Raw genomic sequence first — 26,938 nt, forward strand, 5'->3', positions numbered from 1 at the left:
CAAACCTTAGAAATAACTTAGAGCCCCTGGCATTGGGCTAGCATTGCCAGTGGCCATCCTGGCAGACAGCTCTGCCAGCTGGATTGCAGGCCCACCCTTGTCAGTCAAGTCAGTCATGACCTCTGTTACACCTGTGTGTCTGTGGATCTGCCGAGTGGAATATGAGAAGGTCTGACTCAGCCTCCTCCCTCTCTCCAAACCTGCAAGGGGACCCAGCCTCCTCTTGGAGACTTCTTTAGTGTCAGGAATAATGAGCCCAACCTTGTTTTTTGAAACAGGTCGAGTTAACAGGACACAGTATCTTTGACTTCACTCATCCCTGTGACCATGAGGAGATCCGTGAGAACTTGAGTCTCAAAAATGGTAAGGTATTCTTCGGTGTGTTTCTTTCCTTCTTAACACCACGTGGGGAAGGGACCTGCCTCCCCTTTGTGTACTAATATAGGATGGATAGATCATGGCCATCATGATCCAGAAAAAACAGACACCCATAGAAAATCCAGCAGGACTTCGGAGACGAGATCGAGGGCCCTGGAAGGACCTCGTACTCAGAATTATCTTTTGCTGGCTCTTGTGGTGCCTGAGATCACACTCCTAGGGCATTCCTGTGGGTTAGGACACCATCTCCAGGAGGTTTCATCACCTGAGTGTCCAGCATCTTTTCCGAATGACACCATCCTAACCAATAAGCTTGTCTGTGCCAAAATGTTCATGGGAACTGTTGCAGCTGGCCGTGTGATGGTTGTGTAACAGATTGCCCAAACATAGTGGGTTAAACAGTCCTTTTATTGTTGCTCATGATTCGGTGGGTTCTATGGGTGGTTCTTATGCTCCATGTGATGTCGGGGGCTTACCCACACCTCTGGGACCTTGTGGTGTAGCTAGAGGCTGGAGCTCTCTCTCACTCCATAAGGTATCGGAGCCTCTTCCTCTCCACATGGTCTCTCCAGGGTAGCCAGACTTCTTATATTTATATTATTAGCTCCCTTTTGGGAAGCTCAGGACCCCCCAAAAGTGCAAAAGTAGAAGCCGCCAGGCCCTTTGAAGGCTTAGTCCTGAAACTGGTACAGTGCCACTCTTTGGTTAAAGTGAGTTACAGACCTGGCCCATTCACTGTGGGAGGGGGCTGTACCAGGCCCTGAATGCTGTGAGACGTGGCTCACTGGGGCCATCTTTAGAGACTGGCTACCACCGGAGCCAAGGAAGGAGTCTGGTCCCCGGGTGATAAAAAATGGAACAGGCGGCTTTGATGGAGCAAGTCTGAAAGGTGGTGTGCACCACACTCTACCTGCGGGGGCTCCAGCAGGTGCCAGTGGATGGAAGGGCCCATACGAGCAGAAAGCACTTTTCAGGGACAGTCGGAGCTGGCTGGTTCATCTCTTGTAACTGGGGACAGTCGCGCAAAAGCTCTAATGGGCATATTGTCAAGTGGACTGAAGCTTTAAGAAAAAGGGAACTCAATGGCTTTCAAGGTCCCTTCTGAACCTGAGAGTCAGTCTCTGCCCTGCACAGATTGTACCGAGTCTAACATCCCTTTCTACAGCTCTCACCTGTCACTGACATGGAGCGTGTACTATCTAACCTGAATGACAGAGGCAAGGCGGCCGTATGAAGCCTACGAGGTTTTGCTCTTGTTGTCACACATGCTGAAAAAGCATACATTTCATTAGCCTACTTCTAGCCTTGTTACCACCTGAGCCTGCAGAGTGCAGGATTCCCACCTCCTCCCCCGAGCCCCGCCACCCCCTCCTCCCGCAGCCCCTCTGCTCTCCCTCCTGAAGGCCACCTGGCTGTGGTCAGGCGCAGGCTGGGGAGCTCTCAGGGCTGCGCACTGTCTTCTCTGTGTTGCTGAGAAAGTCTTGTTTAGTTCTGTGAGAAAAAGGCTGCCAGACCTTCTGAATCCCTTCCTAAAACAGGCACTGGAAGCCTGAGAAAACCCCAAAGTCTCTTATTTCTTCTCTACCCTGGAAACCCTTGGGTTCTTGGTCTCAGTTCAACCTCTGACCTTGCCTCAGTCTGATCATACAACTTGAACGAAGTCCCTTCATCGCTCTGTTCCTGGGAATCTTTCTCTTCAAAGTGACAGTGTTGGGCCAGGCAAAGTCCAGGACCTTTCGCTCTCCAGGGCTGTGACTCAGCATGACGCTACTCTGTTGATCTGTGTAGAATGTTGGGTCTCTCGGTCCCTGTGTTGAGGACTTGGGATCAAAATCAGTGAATCAGCAAAGGCTTTGAAGGCGCCGACCTGAGTGGACTCGTGATCTATAAGCAAAGGGTTAGTGTGAGCACCCAGAGGCAGATAAGGCCGTAAGGCTGCTTGTGGAAAGCTTTGAAGGCCGGCAATTGAGCCTTGAACTTCATCCTGTAGACAGAGGGGGGCTGTTGGAAGTTTTTGAGCAGAGATAGGGGTAATCTGATTGGAGCTGTGTTCAGAGAGATTAACCAAATGACAGGATGGGGAAAATCCCAACGTTAACACGTTAGGAGGCCACAACCATAACCCATGCCACAGCCACAGATGGGTCCCTCCTGCCCACTGCTGCACAGCACCTGAGCTGGTCCTGATAGTGCGTCCGGACCCCAAGATACAAGAACATCTCATGACGTGCAAACGCCACCTATGGAAGCTAGAATTGTGCAAAACATCATTGAGTATGGGAGAGATGATTCTGTGATTGTGATGGGGAAGAATACCCTCTCATAAGAAAAAGAAAAAGATTCACTATCTGGCCTGTTACTTAGTGGGCTCTCTTTTGATGTTTATGACAGATTAAAAAGTGCCACAATTCATTTGACACAGTGATTTGGGGCTGTGTCACTCAAGTCACTGACCCCTGGGGGTTTCAGTCCTGAGGCTATGCCCAGAGGGAGGGTGTGACTATTAGAAACAAGGCTCTGGGTTGTTCTGAGATGCTGGGTAGCAGGGCAGGAGTATACCTTGGAAGGTCCCAAATGGCAGAATTTAGACATGGACAGGGGGACACCTCTGGGGTTTACTGCATTCATCACTTTTTTTTTTTCCAGTGGGAGAAGTTCTGAGTGGGCAGGTTATTTGGAGACCATAAGGAAGGAAGCAATCTTGTTTGTCTTGGTGATTTATTTAATTCTGGCCGAGAAGGGATATGATCCATACTGAGTTAATCCTCAAGGTGAACTTGCTCACTACAAGAGACTTGGACCAGCAGTGTTCCATGAGCCTTGACCTGTGTCACTTTGGGAAGGGAGCGCATGGTGTGGGATCCTGAACACAGCCACTGTGGGTTAACAGTAGGGCACTGGAGGGACAGGAATGGGGGAAAGACAGGGGCGTCTAAGGGAAATTTCCCACCTGAGAGGTTAATCCCCTTGGAGCGATTGTGATCTTGCTTGGATGGTCCTTTTCAAATTCCTTCTATGGGGCCCACCCAGGGGAGAGGTTTGCTGAGATCATGGCCGATGGTCACTCATCACCTGACCACTCTGCAGTGTGAGGTGCAGTGGGAAATAAAACAGTGGAATAGCCCCGACCCTTCAGGAGCTCACCCTGCAGGGGGGACAGGCTGGAGATGAGGGAGCCTTGATCCACAGCCAGACAGCACAGAGCACTCAGGGCAGCTCCTCAGGGATCACACACAGACACATGCACACAGATACACAGACACACACACAGACCACACACACGGACATACACACACACGGACACACACACACACACAGCCCTGAAAAACTTCCCTGCTTCTGACTACAAACAGAACTCACTTCAGCTGGCTCCACTACCCTTCTCCATCCAGGCTCTGGTTTTGGGAAGAAAAGCAAAGACATGTCCACAGAGCGGGACTTCTTCATGAGGATGAAGTGCACGGTCACCAACAGAGGCCGCACGGTCAACCTCAAGTCAGCCACCTGGAAGGTAGGGCGTCAGGCCTGGGTCTGGAGTCCCGGGGTGCCCCCGCCCCTCCCCCGCCCCATGTCTGACCCTCCGCGGCTGGTCTCCAGGTCTTGCACTGCACGGGCCAGGTGAAGGTCTACAACAACTGCCCCCCTCACAGCAGTCTCTGCGGCTGCAAGGAGCCGCTGCTATCCTGCCTCATCATCATGTGTGAGCCGATCCAGCACCCATCCCACATGGACATCCCACTGGACAGCAAGACCTTCCTGAGCCGCCACAGTATGGACATGAAGTTCACCTACTGCGACGACAGGTGGGGCCCGGCGGGGAGTGTGTGTGCGCACGCGCGTGTGGTTGTGCCTGTGGTCAGGGGGCGGGTCTGCGGCAGACACGTTGTATTGTTGGGGGCAGGTCACAGTTTCATCCCACCAGTGCTGCCAAGGGTCATACTGGACCCCGTTGTCACCCCAGAGCTGTTCTAGATCTCCAAGCCTCTCTCCACTCCACTCGCCGGGAAAAGAGGGTCTAGAGGTCTCCATCAGCAGGGCCGAGGCCCGCTGGGAGCCCGGAAGCTGCCCTGCAGGCACGTGACTCCTGTGTGTTCTCTTCCATGAGTGAGCTCTTTCCTCAGCCTCCTCTGCTCCTCCTATGCCACCTCCATTCCAGCCAGTGTCCAGCCCTGGTTGGAAGGCTTTTTGATGATGGGAACTAAGCCAGACTCCAATCCCTGAAGCCAGGCCCAGTTGGAAAATTGTCTTACCGGAGAGTGTAGTGGTTAAGAACCTTAATGCAGTGAGATGGCCTAAGTTCCAGTCCGATAGGAAGTGTTCAGTGTTAGCTGTGATCCCCACCCTAAATTATTTCTTTATTAAAGTAGTTGAAAAAGTACCCAAGGCCACATATAAAATCCATGTCATTCCAGTTTTACCTCGAGGTGAGGATCGAAACAGGTAGGAAAAAGGTTTGAGTTGTCATGGGAGGGGTAGGAAGAACAGCTTTGACTCCTCCCCGTGCCTGGCCTGTGCCCTCCCCTCTGTGCCCGGACATTGGAAACATGGGTGGATCAGGAGGTGGAAGAAGCAAGGATGCCATGGGCAATGGCTACCATCAGGGAGGGAGGGACAGGCCAGGGGCTGGGCTGGGCCAGGCAGGCCCAGCTCAAGGAGATGCCACTGCTGCCCGCCATCTAGTGCATGATGGGATGTGCCCTTGGGGATCTCCCCACCTGACTCCAGCTTTCAGCAGTGTCCAGAGTCGCCACGTTTGTCCAGAGTCATAGTTCTTGGGGCAATTCTTTGCTGCTCCAGCCATTCCACTCTCACCTTCTAGCTTTCTCCAGAAACCCTGAGATTGCAATTTCCCCTTCTCTAAAATCCACACTTACCCCACCTGTTTCGCAGAATCACTGTAAGATGACTGATGGCCATGGAAGTGCTTTGAAAAGCACAAACCCCCTAACTGATGAGATGCTTTTTGTTCCTGCTGGCATCTTGCTCCCTGTCCTTGTCCTCCCCTGAAGCTTGTCTCCCTGCTAAACTCAAGGGGCCGAAACCACTTCTGGAGATATGTAGAGGCTGGGGGCCTGGAAGGAGAGCCTACCAGCAGGAAGCCACAGACCCCAGGAGGGAGCTCCTGTTCAGCAAACCCCAGGCCCACCAACCTTTCTCTCCTCTTCTGGGTGTCCCAGGGGTGCAGGTTTCTTCATGGATGGGGCTCTACTTTCCAAGCTCTGCTGAGTCTGTCTCCCCTGATTCTGGACTCACCTGGTGTTTGCTGCTACCACTCCTTAGAACTGGACTCCAGGGCAGATTTAAGAACTCTGGTGAAAATGCCCTTGAGTCATTCCTGTCCCCTTCTGACCACCATAGTGCTGGATTCAAGGCTGTTGCAGGTAATGGGTGGTTCGAGATGCAGAAAGAAGTGCTCTAACCTCATAGGGAGAAAATATCCCATATGAAGACTGTGTCCTGGCGCTTTGGCACAGCCAGCAGTTATTATGGTTATTCATGTTGTCATTATTGTGATATGAGGATAATTAGAGAGAAAGACCATTGCAAAGGCAGGCACCCGAGAAATCCATGCTGTGTAAGGTTATTTATCAGATGCAGTCTTTGTATTCAAAGGACCATTCTGGGCAGAAGATACAGTTTTGTAATGTGCACAGCCCTAATGTGACCCCAGAAGCACTGGGGAAACCCTACTGTCCTAGAAAATAACTTCTCATCCCTAGATAACAGGAAAGAAGAAATTTCTAAGTGTTAAGACTTTGATCCTTGTTAAAGTGAAGGGAAAATTCCTCTGGAAAGAGTAATTTGAAGTTATTCCTCACTCTTTACCATGTTTTGAATGGATTTCAGGTCATTTCCTGAAAGCATCTAATCTTTGGATGAAAGGAAGAAGGGGAAATAACATGAGGAATTGGGGGGCTAACAGTGTGGAAGACCTTCCTCCCAGAAAGGAGAGGGACCCTGCACTGACTTCTTAGTTTGCTTCAGGTCTGGTAGGCAGAGTTGATCCTGACTAGAAGGAACCTGTGATTTAGGGCTTTGTGACTCAGAGTGTGGAGGGGGATATTACTTGTAAGGTTTGCTGGATATAGTGCACTTTCAGCAAAATCTTGTCTTTCAAAAACCTAATTACATGGCCCAAACTCTGAATTCAATGGTGCTGGAGAGATGGATGCAGAGGCGTTTAAAGACACAGAAGGCTGTGCCACACAGAAGTTGTGTTTAACGGATTAGGAGATTAGTTCACAAGGGCACAGACATGGCTTAGACAGTTTATAAAGTGACTATTTTAAGTCCTTAACACCTATGTGTTACGTCTCAATTGCTTTGATGAGGACTAGGATTTTTTCGTTTGGGTAGCTTATCTTGTTTTTACTTTTTGTATTGGGATGGGGAAAGGTATACACACATTCATGTTTGCTCTCTCACAGGTATGCATGCACGCGTGCACACACACACACACACACACACACACTACTCTTCCAAGATCAGTGCTTCAAAATCCAGCACTTAACGTATCATAGTAGGGGGACCAATTCATTTTAATCAGGGAATTCACTAGATTTAATGACATCTGGCACACATGAGGGTCTGTGATTTCCCACAAAGGGATTCTTTTTCCAGTGGGAAAGTTAGAAAGAATCTGGTGAAAATGTAAGGCAATTAGAACCCACAGAATCACTTCTGAGGTTGTTTGGTACTTTTTCTTAGTTGTATTGAGACCACAGACATAATCAAACAAATGAAAAAAAGAGGATCATGGAGAAAAAGAGAAGGGAGAAGACAGGAAGCAGGGAGGTGAGAAGTAAAATAGAAAAAAGAGTAATCTTACTTAACTCTCAGGTTTCCAAAATCAGTTGAACCAGAAGCAACTTGTCCTGAAAGATCTGAAATTGAATAAAGGAATGCAGATGGTTCAAAATGCATTCATCCTGCTCCTCTTAATAAAGAGTCAAGACCATACCAAGTCCTGTATTATCTGAAACAGCAAATACTGTTAGAAGAGAATTCTATAACAGTTTATGTCAGTCACATTTATTTGTATATACAATCAATTGCTCTCAATGGAGGCAGTAAAACTGAGCAGAAAGTTTAAAGAAGAATATCCTGATTATCAGTGTAATGAATTTTTCTCCATTCACAATTCATATAGTTTCCTAAAATGAGCAGCCAATTAATGAAGTGTTATTTATTGAACATCTACCATGTATCTAACTCAGTGCCATAGACTAATTCTATCAAAGAAGGAAAGAGATGATTCTTGATCTCCAAGGGTCTGGAGTTGGAGACATGAGCAACTTAATGAACCATTCACCCAAAAGGAAGACAAAAGTTGTTCCCAAGAAATTTAACTTCAAGATGGGATGGTTCTTAAATTCACATGGAGGCGCCATCTAGTGGAAAAAGAAAATAACTGAGAAAGAAGCCAAGTCATCAGGGAGAGCAGGGCAAATCTGTAATACACAAAATCCTGCTGTGACTTTGTGTGTTTTATGAGTCTTTTTGTATCTTAGAAATAAATTATAAAAGCAAATTATGTGCATAAGAGAAGTATGGGGGGGGGAGTTATCATAACAGTAAAATTTCCAGATTAACAAAGAGGGTCATGTAATTTTTAAAAATAAAGAATCTGAAGACAACCCCTTTTTGTCACTGAATCAGGGCAACATAGGACGTAATAATATCAGAAGTTACAGTTTAGTGAATGCAGATGCCTACATTTCAAATTCTGTGAGTCAGATTTATGATTAACTCTTTTTCTACAATGAAGTTGGGAATGGTAATGATGATAAAAGTGAGGGATAGTTTGATAAGAGACTGTCAGTAAAATTATAGAGAGCCATGAGATGTAAAACACACATCAAAACACCTGAAAAGTGATAGTATTAATGCCCAAGAAGAAAATAGACTGACTTTGGGCAAATTAATAGTAAAAAGATTATATACTTTCATTGCATACTGAAATACATTTAACAAATTATTTTACTTTTTTTTTTTTAGAGGATAGGTAGCATCTTTAAATGCAAAGTGATCTTTTAGCTGAATATGTTACATATCATTTTTAGTTTCATAGTCTGTTCTAAATATTTTTGCAAACATAGTAGTCTTTCTCTACCGATCTTATGTAGCAGGGTATATATAATGTGTTTTTTAAGTCCTTGAGTTTAGAAGACACTTGAAATGTTCTCCTTGTGCACCTGCGTCTCTTCCAAACAATGTTCTGAAATCAGTCCTAAGAAAGACTACGCATGTTTATGAGAAATGCTTGTATATCATCCTGTCTAATCTGTTCAAAATATTCCTTGGAAGAAGCAGCTCTTTGGAATTGATTTCAAGTGTGATAGACCTCACAATTCAAAAGTTATTCATCTGCATGATTTGCCTCTCTCTTGCTACAATCCAAGGCAACTTTCCCCTTCCTGCTTGTGGGTTTCAAGGTAATGTAAGGCGGTTTCGGCATTTGGTGGCACTTAGAGTCGGTCCAGGATTGAACCAGGCGACCCTCCTATGTACACTAGGTATATATTCACCCCACCTGTAACACATAACACTGACAGGATGCAAATTGCAGAGCCAGCTGGATGTTCACTTAACCATGTCCTATTGGAGGGAAACACAAGGCAAAAATGTTGTTTAAAGCAAAGAAGATCTGGATTGAAATACATTAAAACAAATGCCATTGAAATCTGTGGTGGTGAATAGTCTGGTTATTATTAAGGAAATGCAGTTTCAAAGCTGAAAAAAAAAAAAAAACACATACAGAAACCAAAATGAGGTGAGCCCAGTGTTACTTTGGAGAGGCCGTGGCCAGAGGAGGGAAGGAAAGAAAGCAGGCCTGAATAGAAAGATGGTTTTATTAGCAAAGGCATTCTTTCAAAAACAAATAGGTGGTTATGAAGTACTTAAAACTTTCATCCTCTCAAATAGTTTAAATACTCTTCTAACCATCTTGTTTACATGATTAATTTACTGAGCAAATTCTGTGCCCGTGTACGGAATGAGTAACAACTGCAGCCAGACCTTGTTTGACTCCAGGCGCGGCGTGTGAAGCAGGGAGCGAAGCAGGGAGCTCGCTGCCCCGTTACTCGTGGGCGGCCGAGCCAGCTCAGGCCCGCACTGAGTTTCTTCTGCCTACAAGGCCGCACGGCCCTGACCCTGCTGCCGTGGGAGAGTCCATGTCTTCCTAGCGCTCAGCCACGGTTGGTCCACATGGAAAGGGCCTCGCAGCGTGAAGGGTAGAGAGCAATGAATGACCAGTAACTGTCATTTTATGCTGTGAGGCAAACCCGACTCTGAAATCCAGAGAGCCCAGCCTTCTGACCCACATATTAGCTTGGGGCGACACTAACTTCAGGTTTTAACTGCCTTTCTTTCCCTCTCCAGTTTCTAGTTTCTTTTTTTCTCTCTTTCTCCTGCGGCTGCCTGTCAATGTCTATGTCTCTCTCCTGGCCTCATCCTCGATCCGGTTCTCTTCCTACTTTATTATTAAAAAGGAACCTCTGTGCTTTTTTACTTCTGAAATCTGGTGAATTAAGCCCCTTTACATGTCCCTCTTCTCTACAAACAGAACAGCCATACTGAATTGACTTTTGAAATTTATGGGTGACCCCAAAATGACTTTCTCCCCCGCCTCCAGAGAGTCAGGGACCTTTAATTAGAAAAAAAAAAAAAAAGTTCCCCTGCCTCTGGTGAAGAGAGCAGATGAAATGTTATCACAGCCCAGCTCTGGAGACTTCCCTGGGACAGAGGGAAATGAGCAGGGAGGGCCCTTGTGTGCCGTGGAGGCCGACCCTGTAAACAAACCGGGTTCGTCAGCCTCCCCGCTGGCGTCGGCGTGCCTGCCGAAAGAGGGCAACGACCATTAGCTTTGAGTTGGGGTTTCCTGGTTTTGTGAAGTTCAACCACTCGAATGTTCTTCAATTGTGTTTGGGGTATGTGTATTTCCCAGTTTTTATAGTCGTCTGTTTAAAGGCATGAAGAAGGAGACGTTAAATATTTATTTTAGTTGACAAGATAAATGAAGGCTGCTACTGGGAAGAGAGCTGGCAATCCTGAAGCTGAGCCCTTGTTTGTCCACTTCCAAAACATGCCATTGTGTCCTCTGAATGGATAGTATACTAATTAGATCAGAAAATAGTTTATTTGGGGTTGATTATAATAAACATTTACTTTGAGCGTTTTAAAGATTCTAATCTTGAAAGAAAGTGTAGTCTCTTTACGGAGGAGAATCAGACTTTCCCAGAACAGCCTCATTTCTGAGGGTCTCTAGGAAATCTACGACTAGTGCACACACGGAAGTAGTTTTTGTGGCAAACTGGTGAGCCTGTAAACAGCCAACCCACCGTCAGCACAGCCTACTGGTGCGATTCTGACTCCCGGGCTAAGCCTGAAAGACATGGAACTCATCGGAAAAGCTACTTGGGTGTAAGAAAGGAAGCACCAGCTCTGTTCAACCGTCTCCTCGTTCTCCCTGAATCTCCACTCCGGCTAAAGTGCCATTGGCAGTCCCAGAGTTGAGCCGCTGAGGAACATGTCTGTCGATGATGAAATCAAAGATCTCTCTGCTCAGGGCCAAGTGAGGGGACAGGTCCTCCCCATCTGAAACCAGTTGGCTGGTGCAAGTGAACTGCTGAAATCTCACCAGAGAAATCTCTGCTGGCCTAAATCAGCTGAGACCTAAGCATCTCAGCTCTGGTCTGTTGCCCATTGTTTGACAAAGCCTTTCACCCCCAGGTCTCACTTAGGCAGAGAATTTGCCTCTTCTCTGCCCACTTCAACACCAGACACACCTTAGGGAATGGAGGAAGGATGGACTGAATACCATGAGGGCTGCGCTGAAGGCTGTGTGTGTGCACCGTCGTGCACTAAGATAGGTGATTGTGTTCTAGGAAGAAAAGTGGATTGTTAGTACTTGGGATGCTTAACAATGCTGAGTTAGACAGGGCTCTGATTGTACCTTAGGCCCCCAAAGAAAATCAGTCCATTGGTCGGCTACTCTGGCATTTACTGAGCACTCGTTGTTGCGGAGGCCAAAGGAGATTGTGGTTCCCGAATTCAGGGTTGGCAGCCTAGGATGTGGACAGAAGATTACATAATTCCTTGTGACACTGTGTTCGCTGATTAGGCTTAAGAAGGGGGACTTGGAGACAGCTCGGTGAACAAGATACAGTCTTGAACTGGCCCTGTCATCATCAGGGCTCAGAGAAAGAAGGCCCTGAGGCTCTGCAGCAAGCCTAGCTTTGCCAGCAATGGAAACTGGGAGGAAAGGGATATACCAGGGCAGGAGATATGGCATGCTGCCGATCAGCTGCAAATTAAACTGCTTGGAAGGTGGAGATAAGACTCTGGGGGAACTTAGAAGTTAGGCAGAGTTTATTTCCTCTGGATGTGGCTGGTGATAGGTAAGCTGGAGATGCTTATACAGGGGAGTGACAGAACAGAAATAATATTCTAGGATGATTTAGTCTGACCTATACAAAACCCACATGGAGAAGGGGAGAGGAGTAGAGACAGGAGACCAAGGAGTCACAGCTTCTGCTTTCATCTCCAGCGTGGACAGGTGACTGGGCCAGGCCCCAGAAGCCATGTGTTCCAAAACAGAGCTTGTAATGATGAGGAGATAGCATCGCTTCTAGCTCGTGATAGGCTAAGTAAACAAGACAGCAAGCCCATTAGAAAAAACGTAAGAGAACAAAGATTATGAGAAATATGTTTAGGTATGACGTGGGGAAGCAGCTTATCTGGTGGTTCTTGGGTAGGGCTTTGTTTATTTTAATGATTCCTGTGCAGAGCAGAGGGTTCTTAGAAAGGTACCTGATTCTTCATGATTCTCCACGTCTGCCTTTTCTCTGCCCTCTTCACATCAAAAGCAGACACTGTACAGCGCCCAGCCAAGCCCTGTCATTTCAGAGCTGCCTATTTATCAGAGTGTTAATGAAGGGGCACGTTTCTAGAGCTATGATTTCGTATTTGTTCCTCTTGGCACCTTATGCCCTCCCTCCTTTCCTTGAGGTAGGGAGGGACAAATTGGAGAACCCATAATGGCACACCTGATGTCTAAGAGGTATCAGGTCACCACGCAGGACCTGAGGGGTGAAGACTTGAGCACAGACCAGCCTCTGCTGCCCGGGTTCCTCTTGCCCCATGGTTAACACACATGGAAAGGCCACCTCTGGGCTTTTCTAACTCAGGATCACATAATTTTCACTTTGCATTTATCATGACTTCTACTAGAATAAGCTTGAATAATCAGGAGGTTCCCATTTTTATTCTTGCTCTGTCCCCAGACACTTGTGTAGACATCAAGTAAATTGTCTGCCGTCTCTGCATCTCTGCTCACTTGTCTACAAAAGCTAGGAATTAGGGGGCTGATGAGAGCCCCTTCCAGTGGTCACTGGAGAATATGTATGTGTGCTTGTCTGGGGGTGAGAGTTAGGGAACCCTTAGATAGGTGCTTTTCCTTCCTCTCCAAATACAATTCAGGAAAGGCAGGAAGAGTGAGGTTCAGTAGACCCATAGTTGCAAGTTGATCACCATACTTTTGTTTGTTTGGATGAATGGTATGACCAGGAAGTTTGGAATGTGTTTCATTGAATGTGTGCATTTGACTTACATTCTGGATATAGGTCCTTGCACCCTGTTGATATTCATATGATCTCCCCACCTTGCCTTTTTTTTTTTTTTCAATTTAGAATCACAGAACTGGTTGGTTACCACCCTGAAGAGCTGCTTGGCCGCTCAGCCTATGAGTTCTACCACGCACTGGACTCAGAGAACATGACCAAAAGCCACCAGAACTGTAAGTTCCAGGAGTGCCCCCATACATCTGTGGAATCTGGCCTTGAGTGAAATGTGACTGGTGAGAAGGAAGAAAATCCAATCACTTTCGTCACAGGGCCCACCGTCTTGTGCGGCAGACAAGACTCATGTCCTCAGGAAAGTTAGAAAACCAGAATTGCCACCGGCCCATATGGCATGTTGATGCAAACAGGATAAGGGGACACACCAACACACCAAGGCGTATAGCCTAGAGAATGGAGGGTGGGCTGAATCTCATTCCCCCCTTACCACCTCCACTGGGCACATTTCTGCAGTTAACAGATTGCAAAAACTTATGGAACAGCCCCATAGAGCATGATCAACTTGGGTAATATGCTTTAGATGCAAGTACGCCATTCAGAGAAGAAGAGGGCTGGGACAGTTCAGGAAAAGAGAGGACAGGGCACTTTAGTTGAACCTTGAAGGATGGGGGAACATTGGGCTAAACAGAGGTAGAGCTTGTACAGTACCAGCTTACTAGATTAGTTGAGATAGGCCATAGTTTTAAGAGCTTGCTTGCTGAATCAAGAGAACTCAGTTGGATGAGAATGTCCAGGCAACCCAATAATGGCATGTGGAAATTGTGCCTTGCAGCTTACAAAAAAACCCTGAATTATGAAAGGATTCTAGAGCAGGGTTGTCCAAAAGAACTTTTTGGAGTGGAAATGTTCTTCCTCTGCAGAGTCATGGGTGACCTTTGCTGTATTTGAAATATGTGTAATGCAACTGAAGAACTGAATTTTTAAATTATAGTTTTAATTAACTTTAAGTAGCCACACTTGGCTTATGGCTACCATATTAGACAGAGCCGTTCTACTGCATTTCAGTTGACTTTAATCCCAATTAAGTCTTCTCATTTGCAAATGATCCAAGACAATTTTCTTGAATCCATACAGCCCATCAACATGCAAGAACTATGGGTTTATAACCCTGTACTTGGCCTGTGCTGTGCTCTGCTTAGTCGCTCAGTCATGTCCAACTCTTTGTGACGCTATGGACTGTAGCCTGCCAGGCTCCTCTGTCCATGGGGATTCTCCAGACAAGAATACTGGAATGGGTTGCCATACCCTCCTCACTTGGCCTACCTGGGGAAATAGAAATTTATAGGATTGATCCCTACCCTAAAGGATCTCATATCTGAGGGAGGAGGAGGGCTGTGTGTTCCCTGGGAGCCAGCTGGCCGGTACCTTCAGCCTCGGTATCTAACGTAGTGTTTGGTACTGTATAGGCACTAAGTGAAGGATAAACTCAAGGGCAAAAACTATATTTTGGAAAGAAGGCTTCAAAAAAGTGCCCCCAGTGCAGATGGAGGTGCTGAGAGGATTACAGAAGGACTTAAAATGGGTTAGTCTGAGAAGATTCCCAATGGTCCTGCTGGTCTTGGACTCCAGGGATTAGAGTGGCTTGAAGTAGCAATGAAGAAAATGGAAATGCAGCTATTTCCCCATTGTTCCTAAATCCATCCATCTATCCCAAGGTTAGGACAGCTGAGGTTCAGCACAGCTAACAGATCAGCAGCCCATAAACTGTACAGAAGCACAGTTACTCTTCTCTCAAGCAGTAAGATCTTCTCTAATTGGTTTCTGTGCTTTATCGTCATGGCTTTAGGGTTCAATCTGACAGTGCAGCAGGGCCCCTAATGATATCTCAAAGATGTTTCTCACTGTGGTCTCTGGCAAAAAAAAAAAAAAAAATCCAAAATCCAGATTCCACATTCAGGGACACAGGGATGGGGGTGGGAGGTGGATGTGTCATGGATGTGACGCAGCCCTAACCTGCCCCAGCTTTGAAGCTGTGGGATGTGGCACCAGCCTCCTCTCTGGGATTCCCCATGCTTTTCTGATCCATAGCAGTTTCAGCTCCCTAAGTCGTCCTGATACTGGGACTGGGATTCCCACTGATTCCCCAGTGCCTGGCTTTCTGGGGTTTCCCTCCTTTAGATGTAAAACTGGGGAAAAGCCTAACCTTCCTTCTCAGCCAAGGGTGCATCATCAAAGTAGGGACACTAGCAAATGTTTCTGAGAATTCTTGCAGGACAGCATTGGACTGCATCTTCTGGGGCAGGAAAGGGGAGGAAGCTACTGTCAAAAAGAACAAAAATGATGACTTCTCAGTAGGCCTATGAAAGGGTTTTTTTCCTTCTCATAGAAAATCTTTGATCCTTAAAAAAAGATCTGGGGTAAAATATTGTCATACTAATTTAGTTTTCTGCTGAATCCAAGGGCAATATGGTACTTTTTATTGACTCTGTGTTTTTAAGCAATAGGCACGCTTAAAGATAATTCACAGACCAAATATAAATCACAGGGTCCCTTCTTTCCCTGATGGAGCCAAGCAAAGCAGCTCTGAGTTTGGAGGCCTCTACCCAGTCAGGCTGAACCCACAAAAGGAAATCTGCATGGGTTGCCTGGAAATGGGGTTAATGCCAGCTAAACAGAAGCAACTATTTCTGTCTCTCTTTCCACCTCTTTTTTTTAATACTTTTTATTTCATATTGGAGTATAGCCGATTAATAATGTTGTGATAGTTTCAGGTGGACAGCAAAGAGACTCAGCCATACACATGCATGTATCCATTCTCCCCCGAACTCTCCTCCCATCCAGGCTGCCACATAACTGAGTAGAGTTCCATGTGCCAGACAGTTCTTTTCCTTTCTTTCAATCTTTCCATCTATCTCAATCGGTTTCTCTGTTTGTCTGACTCTGTCTCTCTCTTTCTCTCGCTTTCTCTCTCTCTCATTGAGTTTATGCAGATAAAGTTGCACCACAGACCCATGCTCATACTATGGAATAGTTGGGGGCCCAGGCTTGAGGCTGGTCCAGGGTTACACACCAGCATCCCGAATTTAGGCATGTATGTGTATCTTAGCCTGTGAAGGTTTACCATTGAAATTGCTGGGGAAGTTCAGGCCTCAAACCAGATTTAGATAATTGAAAGCCATCATTTGCAAATGGATTAGTAGTTTATACATTTGTTACCCTTGGAGGGTAAGGGTTTGGGAGAGGGGGGCTGGTTTTTCTTTGTTGTGTGAGGACAGTATGTGCTCTTAGGAAAACAAGATTAAGGCCATAAAAAGCCTATCTACCAAGTAGCAGGCCCCTCACCCAGGCTGGCATTAATGAGCAGATGATTAGAAAGCTGGTGTAATTATATGCTACTGACAGAGCAGGCCCTCGCCTGCAGTCGCTAGAAATGCAGTTAAAAACCTTTGCTCAGTGCACTGTTTAATCAAAAAGAATAAGAGCCCTGAATCTTGTCTGCATTAAGAACAAGTTAATAAGTTAATAAATAAGTTCACTCCAGGCACTTGAAATTGTGCAAGAATCATGTCGCTAGAGTAGGGGAGCCTCAGTGGGGCAGATAAAGGGAGATGAGGGGAGACAGAGTTATTTCTTTGGCCAAGGGGTCCCTGATGATTTAGGACAGCAGCAACCACCAATTCAGTCTTCCCAGTGAAGTGCCACCCAGGGGAATGTAGGAGGAGGGCACCATACTGCGGGCCACAAGGCCGTCTCATAGCCCACACTATTGTCCTGCGTGATGTAAAGCAGGTCACAGTCCCTCTGGCCTTAGTTTCCTCACGTTAAAAAAAAAAAAAAAAAAGATATCTGTCTTCCCTACAGCACAGGATTTTATTTAAAAGATTAGACAAGGCCGATATAACCACTTTGGAAAGTAACTTGGCGGTATCTAATAAAGGAAAGGTGTTCGTACCATATGACCCACCCACTGCACCCCTACGCTGTATGTCCATACAAAGATTTGTACATAAATGTTTATAGCACCTTTATTCATCATAACCAAAAACTGAAAACAAACATCCACTGAAAGGTGAATGGATAAATAATGGTATCTCTGTGCAGTGGAACATTACTCAGCAATTAAAGGGGGCAAGCCAGAAATATCTACAACAACATGAGGGTTCTGGGAAACACGCTACGTAAAAAGAAGGCAGATGCAAAAGAGCACGTGCTCTTGTATGATTCCACTTCCATGCAAATGGAGAGAAGATGATTTCAATATATCGTTAACAGAAACCAGATCAGTGGCTGCCTGGGACTGGGGTGGAGCAATGGGGATTGACTGTTAAGAGCTATAAGAAATTCGGGAGGTTGGATAAAGGAAAGTTCTTTGATTGTAGTGACTGTTACAAGGGTCTGTACATTCATCAAAACATGTATGCTTAAAATGGGTGCATTTTCTATTGGTGGTAATGGCACAAGTGGTAAAAAAACCTGCCTGCGAATGCAGAAGACATAAGAGACTCAGGTTCGATCCCTGGGTCATGAAGATCCCCTGGAGGAGGGCATGGCAACCCACTCCAGTATTCTTGTCTAGAGAACCCCATGGACAGAGGAGTCTAGCAGGCTACGGTCCATAGAGTCGCAAAGAATCAAACACAACTGAAGCAACTTAGCACACAAAGTTGATTTTTTTTTTAAAGTACAAACCAAACCAAAAAAAACTCAGATTAGGGGTCTTCAGTTTGGACTACAGTCCTGTACTAGTTCCACTGAGGGGGCCTTTCAGCAAATCACTCAGTATTTCTAAGCCCCTCTGCCCCACAGTTACTAACATGTAGCATGCCAGGCTTCCCTGTCTATCACCAACTCCTGGAGTCCACCCAAACCCATGTCCATCGAGTCGGTGATGCCATCCAACCATCTCATCCTCTGTCATCCCCTTCTCCTCCTGCCCTCAATCTTTCCCAGCATCAGGGTCTTTTCCAATGAGTCAGCTCTTCGCATCAGGTGGCCAAAGATTTGGAGTTTCAGCCTCAACATCAGTCCTTCCAATGAACACCCATGACTGTTCTCCTTTAGGATGGACTGGTTGGATCTCCTTGCAGTCCAAGGGACTCTCAAGAGTCTTCTCCAACACCACAGTTCAAAAGCATCAATTCTTTGGTGCTCAGCTTTCTTTATAGTCCAACTCTCACATCCATACATGACCACTCGAAAAAACATAGCCTTGACTAAACGGACCTTTGTTGCCAAAGTAATGTCTCTGCTTTTGAATATGCTATCTAGGTTGGTCATAACTTCTCTTCCAAGGAGTAAGCGTCTTTTAATTTCATGGCTGCAGTCACCATCTGCAGTGATTTTGAAGCCCAGAAAAATAAAGTCAGCCACTATTTCCACTGTTTCCCCATCTATCTGCTATGAAGTGGTGGGACCGGATGCCATGATCTTCATTTTCTGAATGTTGAGCTTTAAGCCAACTTTTTCACTCTCCTCTTTCACTTTCATCAAGAGACTCTTTAGTTCCTCTTCACTTTCTGCCATAAGGGTGGTGTCATCTGCATATCTGAGGTTATTGATATTTCTCCTGGCAATCTTGATTCCACCTTGTGCTTCTTCCAGCCCAGCGTTTCTCATGATGTACTCTGCATATAAGTTAAATAAGCAGGGTGACAAGATACAGCCTTGACGTACTCCTTTTCCTATTTGGAACCAGTCTGTTGTTCCATGTCCAGTTCTGACTCTTGCTTCCTGACCTGCATACAGGTTTCTCAAGAGGCAGGTCAGGTGGTCTGGTATGCCCATCTCTTTCAGAATTTTCCAGTTTATTGTGATCCACATAGTCAAAGGCTTTGGCATAGTCAATAAAGCAGAAACAGATGTTTTTCTGGAACTCTCTTGCTTTTTCCATGATCCAGTGGATGTTGGCAATTTGATCTCAGGTTCCTCTGCCTTTTCATTACTGTTAATCATTATCAGTACCCCATTTTGCAGATGAGAAACCAAAACCCAGATTTCCTAATCCTGCTGGCATGCCTCTTCTTAGTTCTATATGATTTGGGGGTTTCTGAGCTGGGATTCAAACGAATGAATTCCCCAGGAATGAAAGTAAGTGGGCAATTCAGAAAACTATCAGAAATCCTAACATTAGTAAACTTTCATTTGAAGGGACTTGTTGATTCCTTTTTAATGGGAACAGTCAGAGCATTCTAGACTGAGGAAGAGAACCATCTTGGGATGCAGGGTTCATTCTCCAGTGTTTTTATAGAGAAAAGCAAATGTTAAATGAACATTTAGAACATTCTGGGAGAGGAAAGAAGTCATATGCAGGTAGCCTAGCTGGGCAGCTGGGAGGCCAAGTGCAGAGGACTCACAGGCTTTGAAGAGGCTGTGTGTGGAGGTGGCTGGGGGCCCAGTACTGCCTCAGCCCCCACTGGGAGCCTGGGAGGCTTGTTTATGCCTTTGCTCTGGGTCCCAAACCTTCTGTGGCCCTAAAGGTGGCGGGTCTGACCAATGACTTGAAACAATCAGGGTATCTGTTTTTTTTTTTTTAAACTGCCTTTATTCACAAGCAGAGTGTTGATGGTGGGTCTGCTACCAGGGGCTGCCGAGAACAGGCATTCTCCACGCTGCCTGCAGGTTCCCCCCACCTGCAGTGTGGGGCAGAGAAGGCGCTCTTGCGCCCTGGGTGCATGCATAGATTTGGCTGGTGCCCCATGGAGCGGCTTCCTCTTGTTGACCTTGAGGGGAAAGAAGGGCAGGTGGTGGTCTTGGTTTCTGCTCACAGCTGAGCCGGTGTGAGCTGACCTGTCAAGGGTTGGCGATGGCCACTCCCTCACAGCCAGCCTAGGGCATCAGCTAACCTCTCTGGACCACCTTCCCCATGTTTAACATGAAGTGTTGGGCAAGATGTTCTCAGCGCCCTTCCAGCTCATCCTGCCACATCTTTTCCCATACACTGCCCTTGCCTCCCTGACCTCAGGCCCCGTTTCTCCTCCCCTAGTGTGCACCAAGGGTCAGGTGGTGAGCGGCCAGTACCGGATGCTTGCCAAGCATGGGGGCTACGTGTGGCTGGAGACACAGGGGACGGTGATCTACAACCCTCGCAACCTGCAGCCCCAGTGCATCATGTGTGTGAACTACGTCCTGAGGTGAGCGTGTGAGGGCTGGGGGCCACGAGGCTGGGGGGTAGGGTGTTCCTGAGGCTGACAGTGCAACCCAGGGACACCGGGCTCCTCAGAACCCAGGCACCACATCTCAGAGTCCTTGGCGGTGGGCATCCTGGGGACGATGGGACATTGGGATTTCCCTTTGACGGCGCTTTTCCTGCCCCTTGCCTCTCGTCTGTCATCTGTCATGCCTCCACCCTATGTGAGGGAGACAACTAGAACATAGATGAAGCCTAACCTGTTTTCTGAATGAGGATCAAGGGAAGAGAACTGCTCATACTTTTGGGGAGAAGAGGTAACACCCTAGCTATGTAGAACTTGGGAAGACTGCTGGAGAAAGGCAGTGCTGGGGTGAAACAAAAGCAGAAGCCTTCAGGTCTGTGCACACCACACAGTCCATGTACAATATAAAAACAGCATCCAAGACAGATACATACTGTGAGGCACTCTTGGCATCGCTAGGCTCCAGGACTCCAAACTACCACTGTGCAGTTCTTTACAAAATGCTAACACACTGTCCATACCCATGGTTTTATCTGAGAGGCTCAGCTGTCAGGGCTTCAGTGTGTCTGGGAGAGCCAAAGGGTTTTGATGGAAAATGTGGAGGGTCTGAAGCTCCCTCTCATCTCCAACAGTGAAATTGAGAAGAACGACGTGGTGTTCTCCATGGACCAGACAGAGTCACCGTTTAAGCCGCACCTGCTGACCATGAACAGCATCTTTGATAACAGTGGCAAGGTGGCTGTGTCTGAGAAGAGCAACTTCCTATTCACCAAGCTGAAGGAGGAGCCCGAGGAGCTGGCCCAGCTGGCACCTACCGCAGGAGATACCATCATTTCTCTGGATTTCGGTGGGTGCATCTTAGCTAGGCTGAGGCCATCAAACTCTCTTGGGGTGGGGGGATTTCCCTTAAGCAGAGCTGCCGTGTGCCTTCTGTGAGTCTTGCTAATCATCCATTAGTGTGGCCAGACCCTGTGCTGTGCACATACACTCACCATGGCTCAGGATTGCCGTATATCTGACCTCTCAAGGCACTGATCCGGGTGGGGTCTGGTCAGTTCTGCATCATGGGCAGTAGGAGTCTGAGAGGAGAGGTTTTGGGAATCTGCTCTGCAGCTGTGGGCATATTTTTGCAGAGTGGGCAGATCTCCACCTTGAAAGACAGATTGTGTGTTTAGGCAAAAGACTGCTATGTTGAAATAATGTTGGGAAAAATCATCCCAGAAGCATGGATGGAGAAACAGATTTGGGCCCAGCAGTAAGTCCTTACATGCACGTCTTTAAATGTTTACCTGTCCCCTGGGGATGCGAGTCCTGGTGGCCCCAGCAGGGTTTCCAGCTCTTGACCCTTGCTGTGTACCTGCGAAGCCCCTTCCTCCCCATGTGGCAACTGACCAAAGCCCCTTCCTCCCCATGTGGCAACTGACCACCATCACCCCCAGCCTTACTGTGGCCACTCAAGGAATAGCTACACCTCCCTGTACTTGCTCTGAACTGGCTTGGCCTTGCTAGACGTGTTCTTGAGAAGCCACAGGGGAATCGTGACTGCAGAGAGTCACAGAGGGCAAACCTGATCCAAGGAGTCATGCAGCGTCCCAGTTTTGTGGCAAAAACAAGGTAACTTGCCCAGTTCTCATAACCTTCTTCTCTGCATTCTAGATTACCCTTCAGGGAAGAGAGGCAACTGATACATTTAATCTCTGAAAGTTAGCGGCTCCAAGAGGATGTTCCCATTAAACAGAGTCTGTACATTGAAGCAGAGCCCTGGTTGAAGGCCTCTTTAACCCAACTGAGCCTCAGTGGACCAGGTCCTAGCCCCAGGCGCACTGCAGACCCTTTTAGGAACTCTTGTGCATCCTTCGGGCTTCCTCTGTCCTGGCAGTGAGCCCGGTGGTTGTGGGTGCTAACCAAACCAGGCCCTGTCTCCACAGGGACCCCGAACTTTGAGGAGTCCTCAGCCTATGGCAAGGGCATCCTGCCCCCAGGCCAGCAGTGGACCGGAGAGGTGAAGAGCCACGGCACCCACAGCGAGGCCGGGAGCCTGCCCGCCTTCACCGTGCCCCAGGCGGCCGCCCTGGGGAACAGCACCCCCAGTGCCAGCAGCAGCAGCAGCTGCTCCACGGTGAGCCCCCCGCCTTGGGTTGAGGTCATGGAGAGGGTGAGCTCCTCTGGCTGCTGCCGGATGGCTGAGTGGATAGGCCAGGCCCCAGTGCTGTGCTCCTCTTCCTCAGGTTTCCTGCAGACCCCAAGGGTGGCCATGAGACTTGCCTGCCACATATTAGATGCTTGCTGTTGGCACTCCACCCCCATCTACAGAATAAGGTCCTTGAAGACAGGGGCTAAGTCACTCATAACTGTGAGCCCTGAGCTCAGTCTCCATGCAGGACAGTAACCATCCTGCTGGGCGCAAAGGGCCTGGCCAGCCATGCCTCTGTCTGGCTTGTTCTTCAAGACAGCCTCATTTTATGGTGAGGAGACTGAGCTCAGAGAGGTTCACCTGGCTCATACGGAGTGGCCTCTCTACAAATCCTGTTCCATGGAATGGAGTTGACTCTGTGGGTTCAGAGATGTATTTCTCCTTCCACCTTGGACTTCTGGGGAAAGCAGTGCCATAGCCTTGACTTGGTCACCTTCCTTCCTGGCCCCTAGCCCAGTAGCCCTGGAGACTATTACACATCTCTAGATGACAATCTGAAGATTGAAGCAATCGAGAAGCTCTTTGCCATGGACACAGAGGCGAAGGACCAGTGTGGCACCCAGGTATGTAGCCATGGAGAAGATTGGGATGGTGCACCAGGCCCACCAGCTGCTGCTGGTGAAGGCTTACGTCCATTCTCTGCAGCCTCGGCCCTTTGTTGCAAAGACTAGTGGGAAAGCTTGGCCAATGCCATAGTCCCTTAACTCAGTGAGAGTGCAGGGAAATGGAGCCTGTGGTCACCTGCTTCTCCCACTTCTGCCCTCTGCTTTACCCGTGTCAAATCCAGCTTTTTTTAACTCTCCATATATTTATGTCCTACTAACTTGGATATTTATTAGTGCTCAGAATGCCAAAACTACAACTGACCGTTTCTTCAATGAGCACTGCATTTAAAAAGCATACCCGGATGTCCAGATGTATAAGACTTTTCTAAGCACAGGGAACAATTCCCTTTACAAACATTTTCATTTTAGGATTCTTTGAAATAACTTATGTTAAATGCATTTTAAAATGACATCTGACAAATTTTTATTTACACGTAACTTTTCAGAAACGTATTACATAAGGCCAAACAGTCTTGTAAAACCTGAGTAAACAGGCTCGGGTGTGGGTGGATGGTAAGTGTGTCACAAAACCCAAAAGAAACGTATTAATCCCTATTTGTCTTACTCTGGGTTATTCATCCAGATTTCTGCCTTGCCTCCTCAGTTTGTGTCTTTATTTTGCAATCTTTCCCTACTTCAACCCTGCACTTTCTTCTCTGAACTCTAAGATTTATTCCTTGAAAAGAGAAAGTGGGTAACTGGCTGCTGCTTCTCTCTAACCGTTTCATGTCATTGTAACCATTAATAAGCTACCTCCCCGAGTGAGGGGTGAAACGTTCATTTTGCTGCATCTGCTTGTGAGAATTCCCTATGGTGCCCATACAGGGAACCTGGGGGCCATCTCTGAGTCCTTGTTGATCTGAATGAAGGTCCCACAGAGAGCACTGGGCCTCGGTTACCCTACGAGCTGTCCACAGATACACCCTGGGCACGGGCTGGAGATGAGGACAAAGCTGCCCTTGGCCCCCAGGAGCCATCGTGCTCATCAGAGTAGGCAGGAATGAAGAGGTGGGGCTGACACCAGTGGGGTGTGTGGAAGAATGACTGAGTGGAAGGAGACGCACAGGAAGGCTGGTAGCCCTTGTCAGAAGACCTTCCACACTTTGAAGACACATCTGTGTTTTCCTCTCTTGGGCCCCCAAGACCTTGGCCGCTGCCAGGCCGTGCAGGAGGAATGCCTCGGGCGGGAGTTGGGGAACGAGGGGCTGAGATGAGGCAGCGCCCCCTGCTGAGCTGCTCTGCCCCTGCTCTGTGTCTTCTAGACTGACTTTAACGAGCTGGATTTGGAGACCCTGGCACCTTACATCCCCATGGACGGAGAGGACTTCCAGCTTAGCCCCATCTGCCCTGAGGAGAGCCTCCTGCCGGAGACCCCCCAGTCGGCCCCCCAGCACTGCTTCAGCACCATGTCAAACATCTTCCAGCCACTGGCTCCGATGGCCTCTCACAGCACCTTCCTCCTGGACAAGTATCAGCAGCAGCTGGAAAGCAAGAAGACGGAGCCTGAGCAGCGGCGTGTGTCCTTCGCCTTCTTTGATGGTGGGAGCAAGGTGTCCCTGCTGCAGTGCTGTGGCCAGACCTACACCCCTCTCTCCTCCATGGGAGGCATATCCAACACCCAGTGGCCCCCTGACCCACCATTACAGCTGGGGCCCATGAAGTGGCCCGGTGAAGACCAGCACGCAGAGGCCATGGGGACAGCGCCCCTGGGGCCCCCCACCGCCACACCCCATCTCGCCATGTTCAAGAAGAGGTCAGTGACGGAGACACTGGGCTGCTTCAGCTAAGGCTGTGCTGTACGGGGGAGGAGGTACAGACAGGTGCCCACTAGGGGCAGGTATGGGGCTCCAAAAGGCCCCTGGCCCCATCCCCAGTTTCCATCTGACAGAGGTCCGATATGCTGCTTAGCCCTTCTCTCAACTCTGAGAGCTTGGGCTTTAGGGGACTCGCCCTAAGATACGTGAGGCCTCGAGTGGGACACGTTTTATCAGAGCTGGAGACCAAGAGAGGCCTGCAGACAGGGAAAGAAGTGGCTTCCTGAACTACCGCCTAGAGTGCTTTTTTTATTCAGAGTTCATTATCTGAGCCACAGACCACCCACGCACACAACACGGAGGGACATTTCCTCAGTTCGAGCGTGGAAGCCTAGTTGAGAAAAGTGAAAAGATGCCCCTGCCTTCCCCCTGACTTTGGCTGCCAGAGTCCAGCATTTCCCTCCCCGTCCTGCCTCCTCCCAGCATCTGCCAGTATCCACCACCCCACAAGGCCCTTCCAACCCCTGGGAGCTCCCCTGGCTGTCCCATGGTTGGAATAGACTTCAAGTTCCCAGGGCCCATTGGTTAGGCTTCCCTGAGGCCCTTGCCTTTTACAGGGCCATCCTCCCTTGTCCCTGGTGGGGAGCAGTCCAAGCAGAGCAGGGGAGATGGGGCAGAAGCGGCCCTCGCAAAGACAGCTGTTACCAAGTTGGGCAGCCGCAAACCAGGCCGGGACCAAAGGCCGCCAGGGGCCAGCCCGGCAGACGGGCAGGTGTGGAGGGAGGTGCAGACGGCGAGCCGTCAGTGTCCAGCAGGCAGAGCGCACTGGGGACAGGAGAGCTCCAGCCCAGGCCCTCGCCCCTCCTCAGGACTCTGCCCCGGGGCTCCAGAGCCACCACGGTCGGGTCCTCCTCCGGGGAGGACCCTGGGCACGTGGCGCCCCAGACTCGCTCACGCCCTCTCTCTCCGGCTTGGCAGGTCTGCCAAGGGCTTCGGGCCTCAGGGTCCAGACGTGATGAGCCCAGCCATGATTGCCCTCTCCAACAAGCTGAAGCTGAAGCGACAGCTGGAGTACGAGGAGCAAGCCTTCCAAGACATGAGTGGGGTGAGCCATCTCCTGGGGGCATTGCCGCAGGTTCTCCACAGCCCTGGGGAAGGCTGGGTGGGAGCCAGGGCTGAATGTAGAGACCCGGGCTGACAGGGAGGGTCTCTCAGAGCAAGCAGGGCCCGCCTCACCCCAGCGCAGTTTGGGACTGGGTTCTCCGGCCTCTCCCTCTATGTCTGCACTTCCACATGCAGGGGGATCCGCCAGGCAGCAGCACCTCGCATTTGATGTGGAAAAGAATGAAGAGTCTCAGGGGTGGTGGGACCTGCTCTTTGATGCCGGACAAGCTGCCAAATGCAAATGTCCCTAATGGTGAGCACAGTCCTGGGCCGTGGCGGGGTGGGGCGGGGCGAGGGCATTTGCCAGTGGAGCTAGGGGTTTAGCTCCGGGCCCACCCTGGTTCTTCTCTCTCTCACCACCTGAGGGTGACATGGTCAGAAACCTCTGGGCTCCTCCTGTGGAGGAAGAGGGATGCTGGGGGTGTCACAGTCTGTCCCGTCAGTCTGACATTGGCCTTTTCAGATGAGTTCATCCAGAATCCCGTGAGGGGTAGGAGCCAGCCCCTGAGACACTTATCACCACCACAGCCTCCATCTGCCACGAGCCCGGGGGAGCCCACCAAGAGTGGGTTCCCCCCGCAGTGTTACGCCCCCCAGTACCAGGACTACAGCCTACCAGCGGCTCACAAGATGTCAGGTGGGTGCACTCAGGAACAGGCATGCTGTGCCAGGGCCTGGGGGTTGTGGGAGGGTGGGAGCCCGGGGATGGAGATGGTGGCAGATCTTGGCACAAGGATGAACGTACTCATGCAAGGCAGCTGCCTTGAGAGGGGTGAGCCCTCCTCTCCCCGGGGCACCACAGCAGAGACTGGAAGGCCACCTGTCCACAGGGCTGTAGAAGGAGCCCTCCAGTGACTAGGTGACACCCAGGGCTGTACGAGCCTATGCCTTTTGCTCAGTTCTTCGTGTTACTGTAATGCCTGATGCAGTGACCTACTGCGGCGTCACGCTGAGATGAGGACGCACTGCTGGGAGGACGGGCAGGCTTGCCCTCGGAGGGGATCTTGCTTTCTAGGAGGACTGGCCACCCGATGCCTGCCTCTTACCCACCTTAGTCTATCAGCATCCTATGTAATATGTTATCACAAAAAGGTTGCTATGTAAACAGGAATGT

At 48.8% G+C, this 26,938-nt stretch overlaps 1 protein-coding gene and 1 long non-coding RNA gene across 2 annotated transcripts in view; one reads left to right on the top strand and one right to left on the bottom strand.

Moving 5' to 3' along the window:
* EPAS1 (endothelial PAS domain protein 1) overlaps positions 1-26,938 on the top strand; it is a 91,962-nt gene that overhangs the window by 61,625 nt on the left and 3,399 nt on the right. The window contains exons 4-15 of the mRNA XM_055539996.1: positions 279-363; positions 3,771-3,889; positions 3,976-4,181; positions 13,068-13,174; positions 19,939-20,086; positions 20,740-20,954; positions 22,036-22,226; positions 22,754-22,864; positions 24,169-24,659; positions 25,639-25,765; positions 25,960-26,077; positions 26,288-26,461. Of these exons, the coding sequence (XP_055395971.1) occupies positions 279-363; positions 3,771-3,889; positions 3,976-4,181; positions 13,068-13,174; positions 19,939-20,086; positions 20,740-20,954; positions 22,036-22,226; positions 22,754-22,864; positions 24,169-24,659; positions 25,639-25,765; positions 25,960-26,077; positions 26,288-26,461 (2,092 nt within the window). The remainder of the gene's footprint in view (positions 1-278; positions 364-3,770; positions 3,890-3,975; positions 4,182-13,067; positions 13,175-19,938; positions 20,087-20,739; positions 20,955-22,035; positions 22,227-22,753; positions 22,865-24,168; positions 24,660-25,638; positions 25,766-25,959; positions 26,078-26,287; positions 26,462-26,938) is intronic.
* Positions 24,232-26,938, bottom strand: part of LOC129623014 (uncharacterized) — a 93,769-nt gene continuing 91,062 nt past the window's right edge. Inside the window, exon 3 of the long non-coding RNA XR_008700250.1 lies at positions 24,232-24,387. This is a non-coding gene — a long non-coding RNA (uncharacterized LOC129623014). The remainder of the gene's footprint in view (positions 24,388-26,938) is intronic.

This window comes from Bubalus kerabau, chromosome 11, assembly GCF_029407905.1.
Source record: "Bubalus kerabau isolate K-KA32 ecotype Philippines breed swamp buffalo chromosome 11, PCC_UOA_SB_1v2, whole genome shotgun sequence".
Taxonomy (NCBI): Eukaryota; Metazoa; Chordata; class Mammalia; order Artiodactyla; family Bovidae; genus Bubalus; species Bubalus kerabau.